Source organism: Lepisosteus oculatus, chromosome 1, assembly GCF_040954835.1.
Source record: "Lepisosteus oculatus isolate fLepOcu1 chromosome 1, fLepOcu1.hap2, whole genome shotgun sequence".
Classification (NCBI taxonomy): domain Eukaryota; kingdom Metazoa; phylum Chordata; class Actinopteri; order Semionotiformes; family Lepisosteidae; genus Lepisosteus; species Lepisosteus oculatus.
The window spans coordinates 7,903,208-7,926,046 of record NC_090696.1 but is presented as its reverse complement, the minus strand read 5'-3'; the positions used below and the strand labels follow the sequence as shown (position 1 = coordinate 7,926,046).

The window sequence follows — 22,839 nt, the reverse complement described above, 5'->3', positions numbered from 1 at the left end:
AGTACAGATTCCTGTAGTAGTCCACTAATTACATCACCAAAAGTTTAGTATTCACCCATTATCTATGCTGTTTTCAGTTTATTAACCAACTCAAACTCATACATCTCCTTGAATGCCTGTTGTCTAAATTAATCTTTTATGAGGAACATTAACGAAAGCCTTTTGACAGTTCATTACTGTTGCTGCTTGTTCAAAGAAATTTAACAAGTTTTACTTTTACGAATACATGTTGAAATGTTAAATGATCCGTGTCACGTCATATTAAAGATTTTGTGACAAATCAAAGATCCCAGCCCCAGTCCCAAATATGATTAATTATTCTTTTTAATAGTCTATACACATGTTATAAGATACATTAATAAATTCAGGGTTGAAACCTTGTTGTGCAGCTTACTAGTTACAAAATTCATCTCTGTTAAATCTGATGATCAACTTTTTCACATGTCTTCACTTGAGTATTAAAAACATTTCTTAAGATGGTAGCAAAAATGGACAGATGTGCAGCATAAATTAAGGCTTTTATATTTTTCATCCTATTGATACATTTAAACCATTAATGGTGCAATGATAGAACAAATTATTTCCACAATGTTCCGTATAACCACAGAAAAGTAACAGACAAAATCACATTAAAACAATATATATTAGTTGTTGTTATACAATACACAACACTACATTACATACTGTATTTACTTTATCAGTTGTGCATTTAGGATTACAATACAAACTGATATTTCTAAACAGAAAGGTATTAAAATAGATTCATTCATTGTTTATTTCCTTGCTTACTCTAGTCCATTTTTAAATCTGACATATACTATACTTAAGTTAAATTAAATTTAGTAAAGAAAATTTGTGTTTTACTGTATGATAAGCTTTGTGTACAAACATTATTTCACCTTTTGTCACTTCTCAAGAGAGACTAATTCCTATTAGACAAGATCAATATACAATATGTTGAAAAGTAATTAGAACTACCTGTGACCTTGACATTTGACTTCAACCATTTTAATTGAATAAGCTGCTAAATTCAGTTCAGCACACATTCAAGGACAACTGAAGAAATAACTAGAATAGATTTTTCTGCTGTTCCTAATGGACAGCATGTCAGTTTTTATATTTTTTATACTTCAGCTAAGTCATGATGCAGTGTCCAAGATTCTTTGCTTATAGGCTCTATTTTTCTAGTTTTCTAGATATGGTTGTCACAAAAAAATATTTGTAAATTAAGTGTAAACATTTTCTCAAATATACCGGGCTTTGCACTTTTAATGAAAAAAAAAATTAAGTAAAAACGTATCATTATATTTTACAGAGTAGAAAAAAAAAACGAAATATGTAAAAATGCAAAACACAAAAACAACAAAATACTTAGGCAGGCATATTTTAGAACTGAAAATGCCCATCGAGTGGTAAACAATGTGTAGGTAAGGAATCATTGATTATAGTAAATAAGGATTGCCACTGTTCAGTTGATGATTTAATAATAGAAATTTAATATAACTGGTTGTGTCATAAAAACGTAAAAACTCTCTTACTCCATAACATGGAAATGATATATACGGGACTCTAAATAATTCCAGAGGTATGAATCTCTTTTCCTGTGTGTTTCAATTGTAAGAAACGTGTCTCTGAATTCACTGGCAAAGAAAGTTGAAGAAGACTCTGAAAAGAACAAGGAGAGACTTGTCAATTTGTGCCAAAAGAAAGTGGGTAGAAAGTTAAATGGCTTTAGGGCTTTTTCAGGACACCTTTCAAAGTTTTTTGTTCCAATGAAAAATTCCATTGTGCATTCCCAAACTATCTGGAGTAAACTATTTATTTTCCAACTCAAATCACAGGTTGTCTTTTGACAGACCTACACGTTTAAAAGTTTAGAAATCCCTTCTAGAGACCGAGGACACAAAATTATTTTGCAGAAGCTTGTCATTGTTTGACTTGAGGAAAATTCCCCTTGGCCAAACAGTCTCAAGATGATCAGTCCATCAGATTTCTGACCCCTTTATCTAGTACAGGGTTGCAAGGTAGTCAGCATCCATCCCAAAAAGCAATGGGTGCAAGGCAGGACATATCTTGAAGGGCACACCAGGCCACTGCAGGGTACACACAGTCACTGACATGCTCACACTCATACCAGGACCGATTTTCCCAGGGGCCAGTTCACCTACCTCCTGTCTGGACGAAATCCACACAAACACATGGAGAACCCCATGCAGTTAGCAGCTCAGGAACTGAACCCAGGGCACAATCACTGCGAGGCAGCAATCCTAACCTCCACTGTGCTGCCCTAGACAATCTGTACAAAATCTAAAGAGTTTGCAAACTATTCAGCTTCACTTGAATCAAATGTAACACATACAGTATTAAAATGTAACCACATACTGTATGAGTCAAAGCAATATGTGTAGAATGTATTTAATAGGAGAATAGGAGTTACATAATATACCAAAATTATCCCAGTGCCAAACGTTAAACGCTAGTGATAAATGTGATAGAACGTATCTTTTTTTTTTCCCCCATATACTGTACATGTAAGTGGAATATCTGGAAATGAGGAGCATGTACATCACCTTGTTTACGAACATCTTCAACTGCAGCAATGAGCTCTTCTTTTAGATCCTGGCTCTCTTTGGCAATCTGCTCACCCTTTTCCAGAAAATTCTGGGTGGCCTGCTCCACAGAGGCAGCCAGGACATGAGCCTTCTTGGAGCGTCCCTTCTTTTTGCTGGACGGGCCTTTATTACTCGTATTCACCAAGGTAGTGACCTGAAGAAAAAAGGAAAATGAACATGTAAGATTTGATGACTGGCTTGTCGGTGTGATTACTTGAGCTGTGTCTCAGGTTACCTGTTTCCAGGATTCACGAAAACATGGAAGTAAACCCAAAGGCTAATTGTCCAGCTTGTGGAAACAAAGGTCTCTTGACTCAGTAATTTCAAAGAAATCTGCATGGTCAAGGACAACACATAAGCAGTAGCAGTCTATGAAAATCAGCCTTGAACAGACAGAATATCATATTCTCAATTACTATTTGGATGCCTAAGAAAAACTATGATAGTGTTAGTTCTCATCTTACAAATAAAAAAAGTATTTGATTTCAAGAATGTCAAGTGAAATTTCAAATTAAAAATGTTAACTACAGTATACTGTGTTAAATGCAATTGTATGTGAGTTTGGGCACATTTATAAGAATATCTTAAGGTTCATCATGTTTATGGCATTATAGTTAGATAAATACGCCCTTCCCTCTATTTAAACACCCATTTAACACGTTTGTATTTGTTTAACACAGTCACATTGTTCAAAAGGGAAATAGAAATGCCATTCTGACCTCCCACAACTAAGTTCATGATCTGTGTTCTTAGAATTTTTATACATTTTATAGATTATATTTATCTTGTTAACTACTGCACAAAGGTAAATCTGGTAATTATTCTGAACAAACAACAAGGTTTTTACTTTGATGATTCAGGGCTGTATTAGGGTAAAACAAGTGATATTGGATTTTTAAGGAAATTTAAGATTTTGGTTTACACGTTTTCACAAGGAAAAGATATTCAGAAACTGAATAATGGGTGTATTGTGATTACACAGGGTATGAATGAATTAAAACTGTTTACACACAACAACACAAATCCAATGAATTATTAAAGGAGTTGTTTTGTGATAAAAGGTAAAGAATTCTAAAGGGGTTCAAGACCACTTCCAATTTCATCTTGCTAGGTATGAAAGAAAACCTCATTTAATCTGTGTAATGAGAATACTTGATGAACTGAGTTACAAATTAATTTCTCACTGAATCTGATTATTAAAACCCGTTGCAGACACAATCGTTACAGTCTAGGTTAAATGTCATTTTTAGTGTGAGCTAAAAATATCTGGAATATTTCCCTTAATCACTTCAGAAGACTCCACCGAAATTAGATTCAATATATCTGGAACTGAAATGAAGTGTGTTTTAAGAAGATTTGCATGAATTAATTATTGGCAGATATATATAATCAATCTATTCAACCTGATGTACTGTATAACACCATGTCTTTTTTTTCATAATCTGGATTGTATAATAATTCACCTTGTGTTGTTGTGTTAATATGTCCATGACATTAAAAAAATATCTTGCTATCTGGTATATTTTGTAGCTAATAAATAATTAATCAAATATACATCCAATGTAACTTTTTTATTTTTGTAATATCAAAACATCAAATATAAAGTTTTCTGGGATGTATTTTAAGTGTTTTATCTGTTTTATTATGTACACAACACTGATAAACCTGTGTAATTAAATAACCATAGCGGAATTAAAAAATGAAGGCTAATAGTGTACCTGTGCAGGCAGCTGTTATTGCATTACTGTGTGGAAGCCAGTTACTGTTAGGGTTTGCACACCTGCCACTTTTCACCATCCCACCTTCAATAGATAATTGAAACCTTACTTAATCTAAGAAATTGCTTCAATTTAATATGTTCGTTTCTACTCTCAAGTTTGGGACTTTTAACATCGGTTAATCTCCGACATGTTTAAGAACTGGGAACAAACAGTTAATGAGTTAAAGCCATGATCGGAATTAACCAAGTGGTAAAATTAGATTAGGAAGCTACATTAGCATGCAAGTTACAAAGGAATAAGTAGTCTTAAAAATGATGATGATGATGATGATGATGATGATTATTATTATGTGAATGAAGTGTTTGATTGTGTAGCTTAGGGCTAGGCTGGAACAAAAACCAATAGGTGTGTTTGTCACCAGGACTTGGATTGGGAACCACTGATATCGAATGATATCACACATACAATATATCACTCTATTATTATTTTGTAAATGTATTTTATTAAGTGTTTAGAATTGCAATTTCCAATCCCCAATTTAAAGTGTTTCCAAAGCCAGTTACTGTGTGTATGTATGGAAGACCGATACATTCTGACAGTATGTGGTTTCTTTCCACACAATGAAGCATTTAGTTTACTACTACGGCATTTAAAACTACTGTGAGCCAATCACATAAACTGTCAATTTATAAAAGTGCCTTGGGGAAAATTAAGTTTCCTTCTAAAATATAACTCAAATTGATGTTTAATTTTGTAACATGTTTTCCCTTCAGTAAGCAAGTGGTTGTGTCTGTTACGCATGAGTACTGTAAATTAGGCAAGATAGTTTGGAATTTTAAGCAAACATGTCAATGCTACAGTACCTTAGATGTCTTTACACTGAACAACAGGAAATGCACTCAAACCCCCTTCATTTCAATGAAACATTTTTGTGTCACACAGTTACAAATTAAAAATGTATGAGTCCACAAGCAGTAAGAGATTTCTTATTAAAACTAATCTGGTGATTTTGCTAAACCGCTAAACATAAATTGAAGAAATGATTCTGCTAGTGCCCCTTTGACTAAAACAATTCATTAATTGCCAATATGGTCTTTGTGTGAAATGCATTCCAATTAAATCTGTATTGCCTCTGTTAACAACTCACATTCTGTTTTTTATAAATAAGTACCTTTGTACCAAACAAAATAGCTAGTGGCCTGAATTAGAGCTTCATTGTCAAAATAATTTTTTGACAAGCTTGTTGCAGACGGACAACCTCTTTTCATGGCTCTTAACCCAAACTAGCCTATAGGGTTCAGTTTTTCTGTAGTGTCACAACAGGTTCCAAATATACTGTACAGGAATCCCTCCATCAGCAAGTAAATGAGGAGATGATTTATCTTTTCTTTTTAATTGCAAAATGGGACATTGCTTCGTTTTACTGGGTGAATCTAGTGTTACATTTTGAAGTGGCCCCCTCTAAATTTCCAACTTGGAATTCACAATCAAAACAATTTGCCACATGGCTCTTGCTCTGATCTGGAATAAAAGGAAGACAAGAAGACAACCTGAAGCATCCTTTGAGTGATGGCTGTCAGGTTGATCACCTCTATGTCACACTATGCATATTGAACAGATGCAAAGGAATTTAAATGCAAAAAGCCACCACCCCACAGATACTGCCCACTCCCACAAGCACCCCATTGACAATATTGGTTGTTCTGTGGCCGACCATGAGCTCCCTAATCGGTTCGATTCACTCCAACTGATTTCAATCGGCAACCAAGCCAAAGCCGAAGTGCTGTGAAAATGTGGAGTGGAACCTGCTTAAAACCCAGAATTAGCCACATCAGTTGTGCACATCAGTTGTGCATTTCATTTGCAATTCATTATATTTATCGTTTCAAATATCCATCCATTTTCTAAACGTTTCACCCAGTTCAGGGCTGCTGGGGAGTCTATCTCAGCAAGCAAGGAGGGGTACACTTTTGACAGAGACGCCAGTCCATGTAACACAGACACAAACACACACAGACACAGACACAGAGACACACCCACTCACACCTGGGTCCATTTTTCCCAGAAGCCAACCCTAAAGTCTCTAAACTCTGGGGGAAACCCAGAACACCAGGTCCAGAATCGAACCCAAGGTATCAACTCTGCGAGGCAACTGCTGTGCCACTGTGCAAACCATTACAAATATCAAAGTTTCAAAATAACATACCGTAGGGTTTTAAATACTAAACAAGCCTTAGGGTTAGGGTTAGGGTTAAAAACACTTGACCCACAAAAAGGCAATTTTATCCTTTGAACTGTGGCACTGATTTTATTTATGGAGAATGTAAATGCTGTGTTGTCAAATATCGTCTACACTTACCACAAACTAAGCTACTGTATATGACTTGTTTTAATCCCAATGTAAGTCAACAGCAAACTGCTAAAGTCCTATTGTGCAAGAAAATTCAGTTGGATATATAGGTGTTCCTTAAATCTTCCTTTGCCTGGTATTATGTCTTAAAGATGGGGATGCTGAATGAACAGTGATAGCTACTGTACATTTCCTAAAATGCTAACACACCAAACAATTTACTGAACCTGAGCCATGGCTAAAGAGGTGAAAGTGATTTTAGTTATTACTGACAAATCAGCCGAGGGCTTCAAACCTGTCTTAGAGTGGAACAAAGCTTTCACCCACTGTTCTGCACACAGGAGTGGTGAGAATTTACAGTATCTCCCTGGATCTCCTTCATGTGGACCTGCAATAGTAAACCATCACTAGAGAATATTAAAGCTATTTCAGAGAATACCTTGTCAGAGATTGCTCAGACATTACGTCAAACATCTTTTTAAGGAGGATGAAACTGTATGCAAACTATCATCTGGTGGTTTCAGTTCCCTTCAAAAGTACTGTGACAGCACAATCAAAACTGTCATTTTTGCAAATAATTTGAATTTGCAATTATATCCCTTTGAAGGGAACTAAATCCATCAGATGATGAGATTAACATACTTTATATTTTGGGAGGTACAAGTTACAAACTGTACATTTTGATCATAGCAGAACAAAAATCTGCTTCGTGTTTAAAATGGTGGCTTCAAGAGACTATTAGTATTGGGACACTTGAAAGGCCATTATCTATTGTATTAGTGTCTGTGTCTTCTCCATTTTATAATGACCACAAATTTTCTGCTGTGACTCTTTCGGCTTGTGTTTCTTATACAGTATGATTATTCTGTAATGTGTTATTCTTATAATTGTTTTTTTAAACCTACTGTAAAACACTTTGAGATGCAACGTTTAAAGGCATTACGTGAGATGAAGTTTATTATTATGATTTGCAGTTTGCCAAGATACTTTGTGTACAATGCACAAATCAATAAAGACTTAAACACAACACTCTATTAAAACAATTCAAAATCTGATGAAGAGAATTAAAAACATACTGTATCTAAAGACTTCTGACTCCTGGCAAGGACGAAATTAATAATCTAAAATCCAACTTGTCAAAATAAAGATTTGTAAGGAATGTCAGGCTATATTTACCAAAAAAAACAAAAAAGATGCTCTGCATTAAGAAATATAAAATCCTTTAGAAAATTAAGTTGAATCTGTCTAGAAACAGGACCTAAAAAAGTAACTAATTATTTTTATCTGTGATGCAAAGTCGAATAACGTTATCAATAAAGCAATACTTGTTCTGTTGAATTAACTATATCAAGAAGATTCAGGTTCTTACCTGGAGGCTTTTGTCATTAAGACGCTAAAACCGATTTCCCTAACAGCCACTGTACATTGTATCCAACACATATTTTATTTAAATATACTAAAATAAAAAATTGTTTAAAAAATAGAAAACCTAAGAGGCAAAAAATAGATATACTGTAATAAGCAACCTCGACAGAGGACATAATTTGAAAATAACAGGTTTATTCCATGCTGAAAAGAGAAGAAGCTGTGGAGCCTTCTTCGGGTGTGAGAGAATAAACCTATTACTTGTTCCTTTTCAGCCTAGGCATGCTGATGCAGTCAACCACCTGAAATACTACTGTATACTACAGTGTACTTTATCACACTATACAAAACAGAGATTGGGCCACATGGCTGTGGTTATACCAACATGGACATTTTTAATGGAGATTTTCAAAGCTCAATCCAGTCCATTTTCATAAAGCAGCTACAGAATGTTCACGTTAGGAAGCCTGCACAAGAAAACGTAGGCATGGATAAGAGGAATTAAATTAATTTCATTTTCTGTTTTTCTTTTCAAATGTAAATAGATATTTAAATCAATAGCAGGAATTGAAATGTAATAAAGTCTGCAATGGATCAAAAAACTTGGCAAACTGTCTTGATACACTGATTTACTATAAAACAGTAGAAATTAATTAAAGAAATGTAAAATGTCTAATGCATAGCACATGCAACAGAAAAATTAAATTGCAGACGATACAGAAAGAAACATTTTCGTAAATTCCAACATAGAACATTTGCTAAGGATTCCTTGTTTCTCAGTCCATTACCCACTGTTACTTTATTATTTACTCAAAGGAACACAAATGTCATGACCTTTCCAAACCCGCATTTACAGTACCTTCACACTCCAGATTGATAAAGGAGAGAAGGCAAATTATGACTGCAAATAGTTTAATTATATCCGGTCAGGAGTTGCATTTTATTGTTTTGTCTCGACAATTTGACCTACACTATACAGCAGATCCACTGCGATGGTCATACAGTATGTATGTGTGTTTAAAACTAGTCTTGGATAATGCAACAAGCTGCAACAGTCGTGCATTACCAAATTTAATTACACATCATAATCTATTATTTGCAAGCTATAAAAGTAACCATTTCATTGGGTTTTGTAATTTAAAGTATTTCACATGTAGAATAAATTCAATGGTATGTGATAACATCACTGCCACAAGCAAGCATACCGCATTTGGATATCAAAGTATCCACAATAACTGCTGGAAAAAAAGGGAGAAGAAATAGATGTTCCACTAATTAATAAAACCACTATATCAGGTTCTAAATATTTTCAATTGCAATGGACAAGCAAAGAAACATGCCGGTTATAAATACAGAAAGGAATGTAAATGTATTACATTATAATGGATTTCAGTACGGAGTATCCCAAAGGAAGCAAAAGACTAGCTGGCAATCTCATCTGCAGAAAAAGGTGCAGCTGCCAGCTGTGATCGCCAGCAAACTACATCCTAGATGGATAAGGCACAACTTACTAACTGTTCTCTTTCACTGGCACTGTACAATTATGCTAGAAATCAGCTCAGACATTTAGGGTAAATCCTAGACAGAGTGCTCTTCTGAAGCTGTTTTGAGTTTTATTTTCAGATGGATGACAGACAATTAAGTCATAAAGACCAGTTTGAAAACATTCGCAGTTTGATGAATAGATTTTCTTGTCAAAAGGATTAGATACTGTAGCTATAGCTTGGAAATCCATTCCATTCTTGTTTTTACTTAGAGGCCATCAAGATATCATGCATGCAACGAAACTAATCATACGTATTGGTTAGTCAGATGCCATTTATAGTTTTTTAACATTAAACAGGGCTGCAGAATTTTTGGGTCCATGTGTGAAATTCTCAACATTTGTTGTCCCTTTAGCTCAATAAGGATCTCACAATTTGAATTAATAGTGATGTTAATTTTTACACTCAAAGCACCTTACAAGTAAGGAGAACTCCCCTCCAGCACCACCAGCGTGTAGCCTCCACCAGGGTGATGCAATGGCAGCCATAGTGCACCAGTACGCTCACCACACGCCAGCTGTCAGTGGGTAGGAGAACAGACTGATGAAGCCAGTTCATAGATGGGGATTATTAGGAGGCCATGATTGGTAAAGACCAGGAAGTAATTTGGGTAGGACACCCCTAATCATTTCAAAAAGTGACCTAGGATTTTTAATGACCAGAGAGAGTCAGGACCCCGGCTTTACACCTCATCTAAAGGATGGCGTCTTCTTTCTTTTTTACAATGTAGTGTCCCCCATGACTATACTTCGGCCTTAGGACACACATAGACCACAGGGTGAGCGCTCTCTACTGGTCCCACTAACAGCTCTTCCAGCAGTAACCTTAGCTTCCCCAGGAGGTCCAGGGTACCTGTCCAGGTACTGGCCAGGCTCACACCTGATTAGCATCAGTCAGTTGCCAGCTGTAAGCTGCAGGGTGATATAGCAGGATGAAGAGCCTGCCTGCTGGCAATGAGAACTCAATGAGAATCTCACAATGTGAGCCCACAAGAGTCAATAAAGAATTTACAAATCATCTTGAACTATAGAACCTCTTTCAACCTCTTCATTTAAATGTTTATAATAACCTAACATGATTACATCATATACCCAATTGAACCACCCTGTATTGACCAAATTGCAGATTGTCCTTTTGACATGTAACTCTTTTTCTTGATACATTTTTTGCACTTAATACTTAATTATTCATCATTATTCAAGGCCAGTTTGTCCTTCTGCTTATTTGAAGATGACATAAAACTATGCACCGACATGAAACATAGGCCATTTATATCATATCTCATTCTGCATTACTGCTGTAAGCCGTTTCCTTGCTTTGACCCTGTATGAAACACATTATCATAAAACATAGGCACTATAGCTTTTTGTCATTTTTTGTACATTTTCAGGGATTATTCCAAACAAGACCAAGAAGCTTTACATATTGGAAATCCACTACTGCATCCATGCATGCAGAACCTAACAATTGCAGTTTAACATTTTAACTGATGGACAGCAACTCCTGGCTCGGTGACCCTGGTTACCATACTAGCAATTAAAATAAATAGCAATTTATTTTGGAAATTGTGGTCCAGACAGATGATTGTTATCTACTGGTTCACTAACATCAATGACTACAAAAACCCAGTTTTTCTTGGAGGACTCTTCAAGGAGTGTCTTACAAAGGTAGAGCACTATCCATACCTTGGGAGCATTCTTTTACGGAAGGTTGATACTGACAAAGAAATCACCTGAAATCCACTAGTACAGTCTTTGGCCCACTGAGGAACCATCTTTATAAGGATTGCAACTTCAAAACTGAAACCAGACTGATGGTCTGCCACTAAGGCATGGATAACATACAAGACATACTATAAAAGACTTGTGTTGTATCACAAACTGTTCGCAGAAGATTGTAAGTATCAAGTCTGAGGACAGATACACAAACATCAATGTTCTCTCCCATGCAAGAAACATTCTGATCCATCAGCTACTGATTCAGTCATGTCTCCTGGATGTCAGACTCCAGGCTCACAGAGAACACTATCTTCTTCCAGCTCTGAACCAGGAAACTGATCCAGAACAGGAACCAAGAAGTGTTTCAAAAATCTGTATGACTGTGAACCTAAACAACTACAAGAAATGCAGCACATGTCAAGAATAGTAATTCGCCTGGCGTTCTGCACAATCATTCTAATTAGCACTCTGTCATTGTAAACTGTGGTGGGAATGGAGAGACATCTGGAAAAATAAGAAGTGCGAGCATGTAAAAGAGATGTTTTTACTTAGGACAGGAGCAATGCCTTCTAATGCTCTACACCTCGTCTTACAAGGTGCAAACTATTACAAAAATGAATTACATGCGAGCAGCATAAAAGCCCCACCTCCAGAGAGCATTCATCTCAGAGGAATTTTTATGATGGCATACAGTACATTGGTCATACACCTATTCGAACTACAGTGATGTGGGAAAGAAAGTACACAATTTTAAAACTAACCTCATGTGACAAATAACACACATAGATACTAATAAAATAAATTCATAAATAAGGACAAAGTACAATTTGTGTGTGTTATCAGTTACATGAGGTTATACAATTTTAGAACAATTGTATTTACTGTTAGGACTTGGGGAGGACTAAATGAAGGTCAGATATGTCTTAATATGTAAAACCGTAGAATTGTAAGGGGGTGTGCTTTTGTTCACATCACTGTACATTAACCTGCCACCAGACATACTGTACAGTACAGTAGGTGTAGTATATGCTGAGACATGAAGTTAAAGTGTTATTAATTCCTGATCATATGATTGAATATATATAGAATACATATTGAAAAAAACTGAAGAACATGTCTCTTCTATAATCTAGAATCTTCTATAATTTCTATGATCGCTGTGCTGTACCCAATTCTGTATTCCTGTATACATTCTGTGCATTTCTTTGTAATTCGAAGGAATTGTGGAACTTTCCTTCTGTAAAACACACTAACATGATGTAATCCTCTCGAAGAAGATGATGTGTTTATCTGTAGTTATCCTTGAGGCAGTACCAAGTTAACTGAGATGTAATGTAAAAAAATGTAAATCAATGAATTTATGTGCTGCACCATGTGGCTTTATAAAATGGATGGCACCCAAGCGATTTAGTGCCACTGCGTCCCAAAATTATTCAGGGATATGTGCAGTACCTGGTTGCAATTCCATGATGCAATTTATTGCGTGTGTCTCAATAGCTTTGCTCCATATTTTCTATTATTTAGCTGCTTCACTTTCATCTTTTTTTATTTTACAAGTACAGTACTGGTTCCACCTGTATGTCACCTTTGGGCTGCCAAGGCAACCACTAAATAGTCCAAGTTAATGATTATCATTATTATAATATGTTAAGCTTCTGCATAATCTATGAATATATATTGGATTAAATACAGATAGGGTGGTGCACAAATCATTGCCTCACTGCAAGGCAAATCGGTGTTTGTTGCCCCATTTTTTTAAATGATTTTGAATCACTGCCAATGCCTGCTTTATTTTACATGGTAATACGATGTCATGCAGGTTTCTTTTCCAGGCATAAGAATGTAAAGACATATTTAAGACGCTTGTTTTGAAAAGCAATCTGTGATAACCAATTTCATTTTAGATATTGCTAAATAATTGGCAAAACAGAGACAAATTAGATAGCGGAGTTTATTTGCCATGTGTACAGTACATGTACAATGGGATTCTTACTTGCGCCATTCTCTTAGGACATGCACAGTACAGTAGACAACACAGTACAACAGATAACACCACACTTTGTAGAGTACATTACAAAACAGTAATAATAAACAGTATGTAGATACAGTATCTAAAGACACTAGCAGAGCAATAAATACAAGCAGAACAATAACATACAGAACAACAAAATATCAAAGGCTCTGTTAAAAAGAATGTTAAAAAATTAAATCTCACAGACAATACAGTTTACCTGGCACTACCACAAATAAATATAATAGTTACTGGTTTTGTATTTAGAAATTGCACATGTATAGTCGATTAAATAAACTCTATTTTTAAACTGGCTTTTGGAAAACGTTAAAATGATGACCATTTGAGAAATGCATGTCAAATTAATCTACATTCCTGTGGGTTTTCCAGTATACTGGGCAGAAATGTTGTTTGCAACAGACTGCTATACCACATCTCTCCAGTGGGGTATGCTAACAGCCCTATGTCTCCTTCCTTCCGTCAGTATTTGGATATAAATTAGATCTGAAGTTTCTGTTTTTTATATGAAAGCAACAGCACCTTGATTTTTGGTTCATAAGTTTTTTTTTCTTCCTACATCAAAATATACAGTAGCTTATGAGTGACGCTTTAAGGTGTGCCTTTGGACTTGTTTCATGCAAGCTTATACAATCAAAAGCAAGGAAGCCTGCTGTACAGTATGTGCAAATGACAACTTATCCACAGAAAGCTGCCAGAAAGTCTTTGTTTAGGAAGGTGTTTAAAACACACAGAGCAACAATAAATATGTAAGATATGATATTAAGATATGATACGATATTAAACAGTACACTGGTAACAGTGACATGACTCCTGTGATATATAAGTGTAATGTCTTCTTACTATCCACTGTTTACTTTGACTTAACAATTTATCTCAATTAGGGTCCATATTCTGCACAACTTTATTACCACTGCATTAAGTGCATTATCAATACTTTTATTGTTTGGTGATTTTAGACAGCTTGCAGCACACTTAACATCCCAAACTTCTGGGACATATAAAAAAATAAATAAAATCCTCATCATTAATTGTGCAAAAAAGAGCATTTATTTCAAACTGAAATACTGTAGACAATAGCTCTAATGGGAACTATTTATAGTAAGTTCCCTTTCCTGACTAGAATTTCACTGTAAAATGTGTGCTTGTTTTAATTAACATACGGTAACATTACAATTGGGTTCAATGCTGAGAGGTTCAGAGCTGAGCAAAATTCCTAATGCACTCTCTTTATCACAATCCACTCGATCTCTTCTGATTTCTCAGCACACCTGGGACTTTTCCACCGTTTGGGAAGTACAGCCAGAGGCAATTATTAAAATGACTTAAAACAATTCTTTTTTTTCTTTAGACCAAAATATAGAGTCGTATTTAACAGCAAAGCCTTAAACCACATTGCTATTATTATATTTCCAAATATTTAATAATTATGAATAAGCTGAAAGGACTTAAAAGTTCTGTATTGCTTTTTACCCTTTTAAGCACTCACTGGAATTTTCTTTCCAAATGTTTTATAAATGATTAGTAAATTCTGAAGCTGAGAATAAAACATCCCACTTTCACCTCCATTAACTTTCAAAGAAGAATAGCAGACTTTGCACAGAATCCTTTTTATTCCCTCTGTTCATGCTTCACTGCAATGAATTCAACTGCTGTTTTAAGTGCTTCTTGGTTTCATGTGGTTTTCTTCGTGTTTCCAAGCTGATGCCATTGTACATCTGAGATGAATGGCCATTAAGAACCTAGGCTCCCTGAACCATGTCAAGACTGTTTTTTGTGGATGCCTTAAAGATATCAGGAATGTTTTCAGTCAAACAGAAAGTGACAGTTTCAGACAACTCAATGGAAATGATTTAATTTTTTTCATGGATTTAATTTCAACTGGTTCTCTATTTTGAGTGTCTAGCACTTCCGTGCCACAAAAAGGCCGAGATCGTGATAAAACAAGAGGTTTACAATTGCTAAGGTTATGCAATCATCTGTGACACTTTTACTGTATTTACCACCCTCAACTGAAATTATGTTTATTTTTCTAAATTAAATGAGGTTTTTATTGTAATGAATTTCTAACATTTCGTAATTTAACAGCACATTATTTTTTGCTCATTAATTTATCAAAGGATTAACTGGGGGAAAGAGAGGATTAAGACTAGTTTCCATGGGGCTGCTTCAACTATGCAGCAAGATATAAAATATGCCATCAGCAGTCTTCCATGCATGAAAAGTGAATGTATATTTAATTTGCAACTTCCTTTCTGCATCATAGGCAGTGGGATAAACAAGACGACATTAAAAGGGAACATGCCTTTGAATCCACACAAAATATGTACATACTGTATACAGTATTCAGTACAGTAACTAATTATAAATCCCAAATCAGACTCTGCAATGCTATCACCAACCCTTCTATCTCATTTTGAAACAAAAGGAGTCAACGCCTCTTGAGGGAATAATTTCCATGCTGTTTTTTTGTATCTCCAAGAAAATGAAAGCAATAATATTGACTTCTGGAATATCTTAAGATTGTTTTGGCTTTAACTACTCATTTTGAAAAATATAATATGAACGCTCAAAACTAAGTTCTATTCCGAAACTAAAAAATATGAAAGGTCAAGCCTGATAAAACACTTTTTTTGTAAAATTCCCTTTTCCAGTGCAGTTCATTTTATGCCTTCCAAAAGGATACTGAATCTAGAGAAAACCGGTTTCAGCAATAGCTTTTCAATGTCTTGAAAAAGTTTCCATTTCATAGAACAACTGTATTTTTACACTTAACATGCACTTAAAACCAGAAGCCTGGAAAATGTAGAAGATGTAGAGACAGGTTAGGAATTAGGATACTGCTCATACTGTACGTCTTCCTGGTTTGACGATTTTGGCATCTCTGAATGCCAAATCACCTCAACTTCAAATACTCAACAGATATTCTTGTATCATAAGCATGTTACAGTAGCAGCTCTGCATGTTCATCTTGTTTAAGAAAGCTGCTTTGGGCATCTGTGGTTATCTTGTAAATCAAATCAGGGCAGGCTTGCAAATACATAGACTTCTCTTAAATATTTTTCCACCTAAAACTAGTAATAGTTTTAAAGCACGAAAACTCCCACCTAGAAGCCGTCTCAATTGTAGTTGGGGACTTCAACCACTGCAATCTGAGGAAAGTACTGCAAAAATACATTCAGCATGTCACTGTACCGACAAGAGGAGGCAATATTTTGGACCACTGCTACACAACAATGAAAGGAGCATACAAAGCGCTTCCCAAACCGAGTTTCGGTAAGTCGGACCACATCGCTCTCCTGTTGCTTCCTGAGTACAAACAGAAGCTGAAGACCTCCCCCATTGCGAACAGGTCAGTGCGTTGTTGGTCTGAGGAGGCGGAAAGCAAGTTAATGGACTGCTTTGATAGTATAGACTGGGACGCATTCAGAGCTCCCGACACAGATTTAAATGAGTATACGGACACGGTCACCAGCTATATTAAATTTGTACATTTGTATACCAGAAATGAAAATTAGGTCATTTCCCAATCAGAAACCGTGGTTCAACAACGACATTCGCAATAAAATAAAAAATAGATCCACCGCGTTCAAATCAGGGGACAAAGAGCTGTACAAGAAATCACGGTATGCATTAGAGGAAGCCATAAAACGCACAAAACGGAGCTACAGAGTGCGGCTTGAACCGCAGTGCGCTGACACCCGGAGGCTGTGGCAGGGATTACAGTCAATCACAGGCTACAAGGGCTGCAGCCAGGAGATTGACACGAACAACGTATCCCTGCCTGACGAGCTGAACCATTTCCATGCCCGCTTTGATGCTCTGAACACCACTCAATGCTGAGAAGACCCCAAGTGTGCAGGGCGAGTTTGTTCTGAAACTCTCAGAGCAGGACGTGCAGAAGACTCTGAGCAGGGTGAAAATCCGTAAGGCTGCAGGGCCTGATGGGATACCACCTCGCATCCTGAGGAGATGTGCAGCCCAGCTGACCACAGTGTTTACGGACATCTTTAACTCCTCCCTGTCACAGTCCATGGTCCCCACCTGCTTTAAAAAAAACAATATTGTTCCAACCCCCAAAAAGGCAAAAGTGACATGTCTGAATGATTACCGCCCAGTAGCATTAACATCTGTGGTGATGAAATGCCTGGAGAAGCTGGTGTTGTCACACATTAACTCCTCCATCACAGAGTCCCTGGACCCCTTGCAGTTCGCCTACCAGAACAACAGATCAGTGGTTGATGCTGTCTCCCTGGCTCTGCATACAGCCTTGGAACACCTGGACACTAAGAACTCGTATGTGAGAATGCTGTTTGTTCAGCATTCAATTCCATCATACCCAGTCAACTGGTGAAAAAGCTCAGGGGATTAGGTCTGTGCAACTCTGTCTGCAACTGGCTGCTGGACTTTCTTATCGAGAGACCACAGGTGGTGCGGATAGGCAATAACACCACTCACCCTGAGCACTGGAACCCCACAAGGCTGCTGTCTGAGTCCAAGGTTGTACTCCCTATTTACTCACGACTGCACAGCAAGACACAGCAACAACCGCATCATTAAGTTTGCAGATGACACCACTATAATAGGACTGATCAGTGATGATGACGAGTCCACTTACAGGGATGAAGTTGTACAGCTGCTTAGGTGGTGTCATAGCAATAACCTGGACTTGAACATAAAGAAAACGAAAGAGCTAATAGTGGACTTTCGGAGACACAGGCCATACATTCACAGCCCACTCAGTATTGATGGAACAGAAGCGGAAGTCACCAGCTTTAGGTTTTTGGGAATTCACATCTCTAAAGATCTAACCTGGACTGTGAACACTGACTCTATCATGAAGAAGGCTCAGCAGCGCCTTTATTTCTTGAGGGACCTCAAGTGATGGGGGATGCCAATATATGTGTTGGTGAACTTCTACTGCTGCACCATCGAGAGCGTCCTCACCAACGGGATCACCATGTGGTATGGCAACACCTCTTCGTGAGAAAGAAAGGCACTGCAGAGAATGGTCAATATGGCTCAGAAGATCATCGGCTGCGGTCTCACTGAGATTAAACAGCTCTATGAGGACCGCTGCCGTGGTAGAATTCTGGCCATCACAGAGGACAGTCACCACCCCGGGCATGAGCTCTTCACCCCACTGCCCTCAGGCAAGAGATATAAGAGCATACGGACACTTACCACTAGATTCTTCAATAGCTTCTATCCACAAGCAGTGAGACTGGCGAACACATTTAGCCATCCCCCTTGGACCACACCTACACCATCACTATCTACCTCTTTATGATTTCTTATCTATTTCACATCTCCAGTCATTGTTTACACGTCTGTATTGCTTAAATTCAAACTACATGTTTACTTGCACATTGTCTATTGTTTGTTTGTATATTGTCTTGATGCACTGTTTAAACCTTGTTTTGTTTTTTACACTTGTTTTACAATCGAGAGACTTTCTGTAAGTAAGAATTCCATTGTACCAGTACCGGTTACATATGGCAATAAAGTTCAAGTTCAAGTTAATAAAATAAGACTTTTGAGTCGGTACTACTGCAGTTAGAACTTCAGTTAGTAGTTTCAGGCCAGTAGGATTAGAAGTTTGGCCTGCAAAAAAAGAGTGGCCCCAATTTGCCCATGCTAAAGTTGTAAAGTCGTCCTAAGATAAGAGGATCAAGTAGCTTTGAGCATTATGCATAAATTCTGAGCACCGTGAAGGAGAAGTAACACAACAAATGGTGATGGCCATGCTGACACACTGACAGCCCATGAGACTGGCGTTGGAATGCGATGAAATCTGTATGACTACATACTGTAGCAGCACTGCATATGCAGTACCATGTTGTTGGTTTTGTTTTATACAGCCTTAATAAAACAAATCATGACATCATTAATTGTGCATTAAACTGTAAAAGAAAACCAAATCCTAGGAGTGAAGCCTGTTTATGTGCTCCTTGGCAAAACATCTCACACAATATTAACATAAGAGGTTCTCCATCCACTCCAGATTAATAGGTTAAAGGGCAATCCCTGTGGTATTTAATGCTGTATATGCAAATTTTCAAACGTAGCAAGGTTTTGTTTTGCTTATTTGCTAGAATTAAGCTCTCTTAATGACTTTCAATACACTTTTTGAACCCCCTAGTTAAGGTTCAACACATTAAACAGAGTAAAAAACAGAACTGAACACTCCTTACAAGGGTACCTTACCCTTACCATCATAGCATATGTGCCACAGCTTTTTTTTTCATTAATAACCCCTTGCTGAAATTGTTCTAAAGCCCCTTCACACAAGTGTAAGTGGGTTGACCTTTAAAATACTTCTCTTAAAACATTTGAACAAATTAGCGAAAGAGTAGTTTAGACACACTTAAAAAGATAGTCATCTTAATACAAGCTAACACGATGTCTTAACATTTAGCTTTCACACTCTGTTCCCAGGTTGACTTTTTTAAACTGCAGTGTATACAGCTACTCACTCACTGATTGCATGACACCATCTCGACAGCGAAATGTTAGCGTTTAAGCTGTATTGAAATGTGACCCTCAAAATGGTATTTTAAGTTGTCCTTTAACCTGCAAATAGGACAGTAGATGTGATGATGTCAGTACAATGTTATAATGTTATTGTAACGCATTCCACACGCTCGCATTCCACTCATCCTCACACATCCACGCACGCCTGCTTTCACAAACGCTCAGTGACTAGCCTATCGCTTTTCCCTGCCTTCACTATTTTAGTTCCCCTCTTCCCCCTGCTCCCGTAGCACGCGTACTTCTCTAACGTCACTTTTTAGGATTTATTACCGACCTTCGCCTGTTTCCTGGTTTCTCGCTCTCGCTTTATGTTTTCGGATTTGTTTGCCTTGTTCTACTGCTGTCATGCCCTCTGCAGCCAGAGGGCGCTCCTACTCTGTCCTGTCCCTAGTTTCCTGCCTGTCGTCCTTCTGGTCACTCTCTTTCCCTTGGGCTATATATTTCCGGGTCTTGCACTCTGTCCTCGCTCAGCATTGAGGTTCGGATGTCCTGAGACCCGCCTAGCACCGGGCCGCTCCACGTCCGCTACCTGAGGGCATAGGGTTCTATACGGCACTCCTGAACTCTTTGCACTAATGAGCCCGGGCCTTTTTCCCTTCTCGCCACTACGCATATGGGTCTTTTTCCGCTCTCCTGCCTCTCCACGGTTAGTCCCTTTGGACGTCCGTGACAACTGCCCTCTACCGGTTTTTTGACTTTTTGCTCGTTTTTGGATTTGGAGTTTTTGCCCAGTGTTTCTGGACCTTGCTATTTCCCCTTTAGCCCTGCACAGGGTCTTTCTTACTCTACCATTCCTGACAGATATACAGTTTAATTACCATGGCCTCCAGAAAATGACTACAAATTACACACATTACGTTGTTGCTTCCTGCCCAGTGCTGAGATGACATCATGTTCTGAAATAATAGAAATCATTGTTATTTCCCAGCACCATTTCTGCTTGTATACCTTTGCCACCAATTTTCCTGATACACTTTGGTCAAGATTGCATGCCTTAAATAGTCTCTGGAATGGAAAACATGCTAGGAACAAAAATACCCTAGCTACAGTTATCCACAGGCAATGTGAAATGAAAGGGCACTGCAACGGAAAGCTGAAATTACTTCTAGCTAGGGTTGGGCGATATGGCCAAAAACATTATCACGATAAAAATGTTCATATCAGTCTTAATCGATAATTATCATGATAAATCTCAAATCACTATTTCTTTCAAGTTTAAAGGCAGATTTTTTCTCCTGAGTTAAAGTTGAAGAAACCAGACAGTTAATTGGAAAATTAAACAACTCTTTATTTTAAGAACACAACAAACACTTGCCAAACAGCAGAAACATTAAACAAATGAATAGAGAGTATTCAAGTCTTTTTTATGTCAAAATATGCATGAGTAAAATTTACAAAATAAATATCTTAATAGAAAAATTAAATACTGCATTTTGATAAAACATACATAGTTTAAAGTGCTCTGTTTTATGTCTGATGTCAAAATATCTCCAAATTACCGAAGTTGAATGACCTTTTCTGTTGACAATGTCATCGTTCTTCGAGCTGGTCGTTGGCAGCACTACATTTGCTTCAGTGTAGCTCATTTCTCCACTCTAACTACAATCCTGTAAGCCACCACCGTGTGGGTAAACACCACCACGTTAGCTGCCCGGTCTACAACACACACCCGCACTCGCATAGTATTTCGTGCGCATGCGCATACCATGCACAAAGCATAAACATATATTGAACATTTATCGAACTTTTGTTAAATTTATATTGAGGAAAATTTTATCGCGGAAATTAGCATTATCTAATTATCGTCCAGCCCTCCTTCTAGCTAGCAAACTTTACAATCTCTACCAAGCAAGCAAAATGCCATGTTTAACAGTTTTTGTCAGAGATTTTTTCTCACTTGCCAAACTCAGTTTGAAAGCTGGATGGCAGAAGGGTTTGTTATGATCTTTGATTACTGTATATATTGGTTTTTATCTATATCATGTAGTCATGATGTCATGATCAAAACAGCTTTGTTACATCCTAACAGCCACATGTCACCTAGTTGACACTAGTAGATGAAGAGGACCCACTCCTATATGTAAAGAGATTCGAGAACCTTTGGTATGAAAAGTGCTGTATAAAGGAAAGATATTATCATTGCAAAACTCTCCTGTAAAAGAACTCTTTCATGCATGGCTATATTGCATATTAAGCCCAAGGCAAGGTTTTCAACAGGAACATTAGAAAAAAAATCAATATTTACATGTTTCAGCTTGATACCAACACTTAGTACTGTACATTAAGTTGTCTTCAACTGCCTTCAAACACTCATAGGCAATTTCTTTGACTCTGGAGTGGTGAACCTGATTATTGCAAAGATTTTGTCTGGTTGACAGACACAAAAATACAGACCTGCTATTTACTTGCAGCTTTCTGCTTGCTACTTGCTTCAGCCTTAAGGAAATTCACCATCATGAAATGGATTTGTAACCTGTCATCTGCATGTGGGTGAAGTTTTGTAGTCTGGCCTTGGTGTTTCTATACCTACTGTACACAGTACTTTATAAATTAGCACATTGAATTGATTTATCATTTTAGAGATCACTATTTCTGAAAAACTAATCTTAAAATAATTCCAAACTGTGTCTGAGAGAGACAGTAATGATGTCATTTAGAGCAAGTGCATTTGCTTAAAAAACAGCATAACTTCAAGACTCTCAACCACACAAGCTATATGGGCTGAATGGCCACCTCTCCCTTATAACCTAATTTTTTTAAATTTAGAATTGGTAATTATATTTGTTTAATCCACCAATTTTGAACAGCTAGTTGTGATTTTTTTTTCATGCCTTTGCTCGCAGTAGTGGACATCAGCCAGGAATTAGTGGCTCTTTTGACCCAAGGACCTTCAAGCCACTCATCTTTGAACACATCTCAGCCTGAGGCTAGAAGATTGCCGGTTCGTATCCTGTGGCCAGCAGAGG

At 37.2% G+C, this 22,839-nt stretch overlaps 1 protein-coding gene across 4 annotated transcripts in view; it reads right to left on the bottom strand.

Moving 5' to 3' along the window:
* ctnna2 (catenin (cadherin-associated protein), alpha 2) overlaps positions 1-22,839 on the bottom strand; it is a 559,287-nt gene that overhangs the window by 436,208 nt on the left and 100,240 nt on the right. For all 4 annotated transcript variants that reach the window (XM_069192244.1, XM_069192285.1, XM_069192311.1 and 1 more), the window contains exon 3: positions 2,571-2,766. In XM_069192244.1, the coding sequence (XP_069048345.1) occupies positions 2,571-2,766 (196 nt within the window). The remainder of the gene's footprint in view (positions 1-2,570; positions 2,767-22,839) is intronic.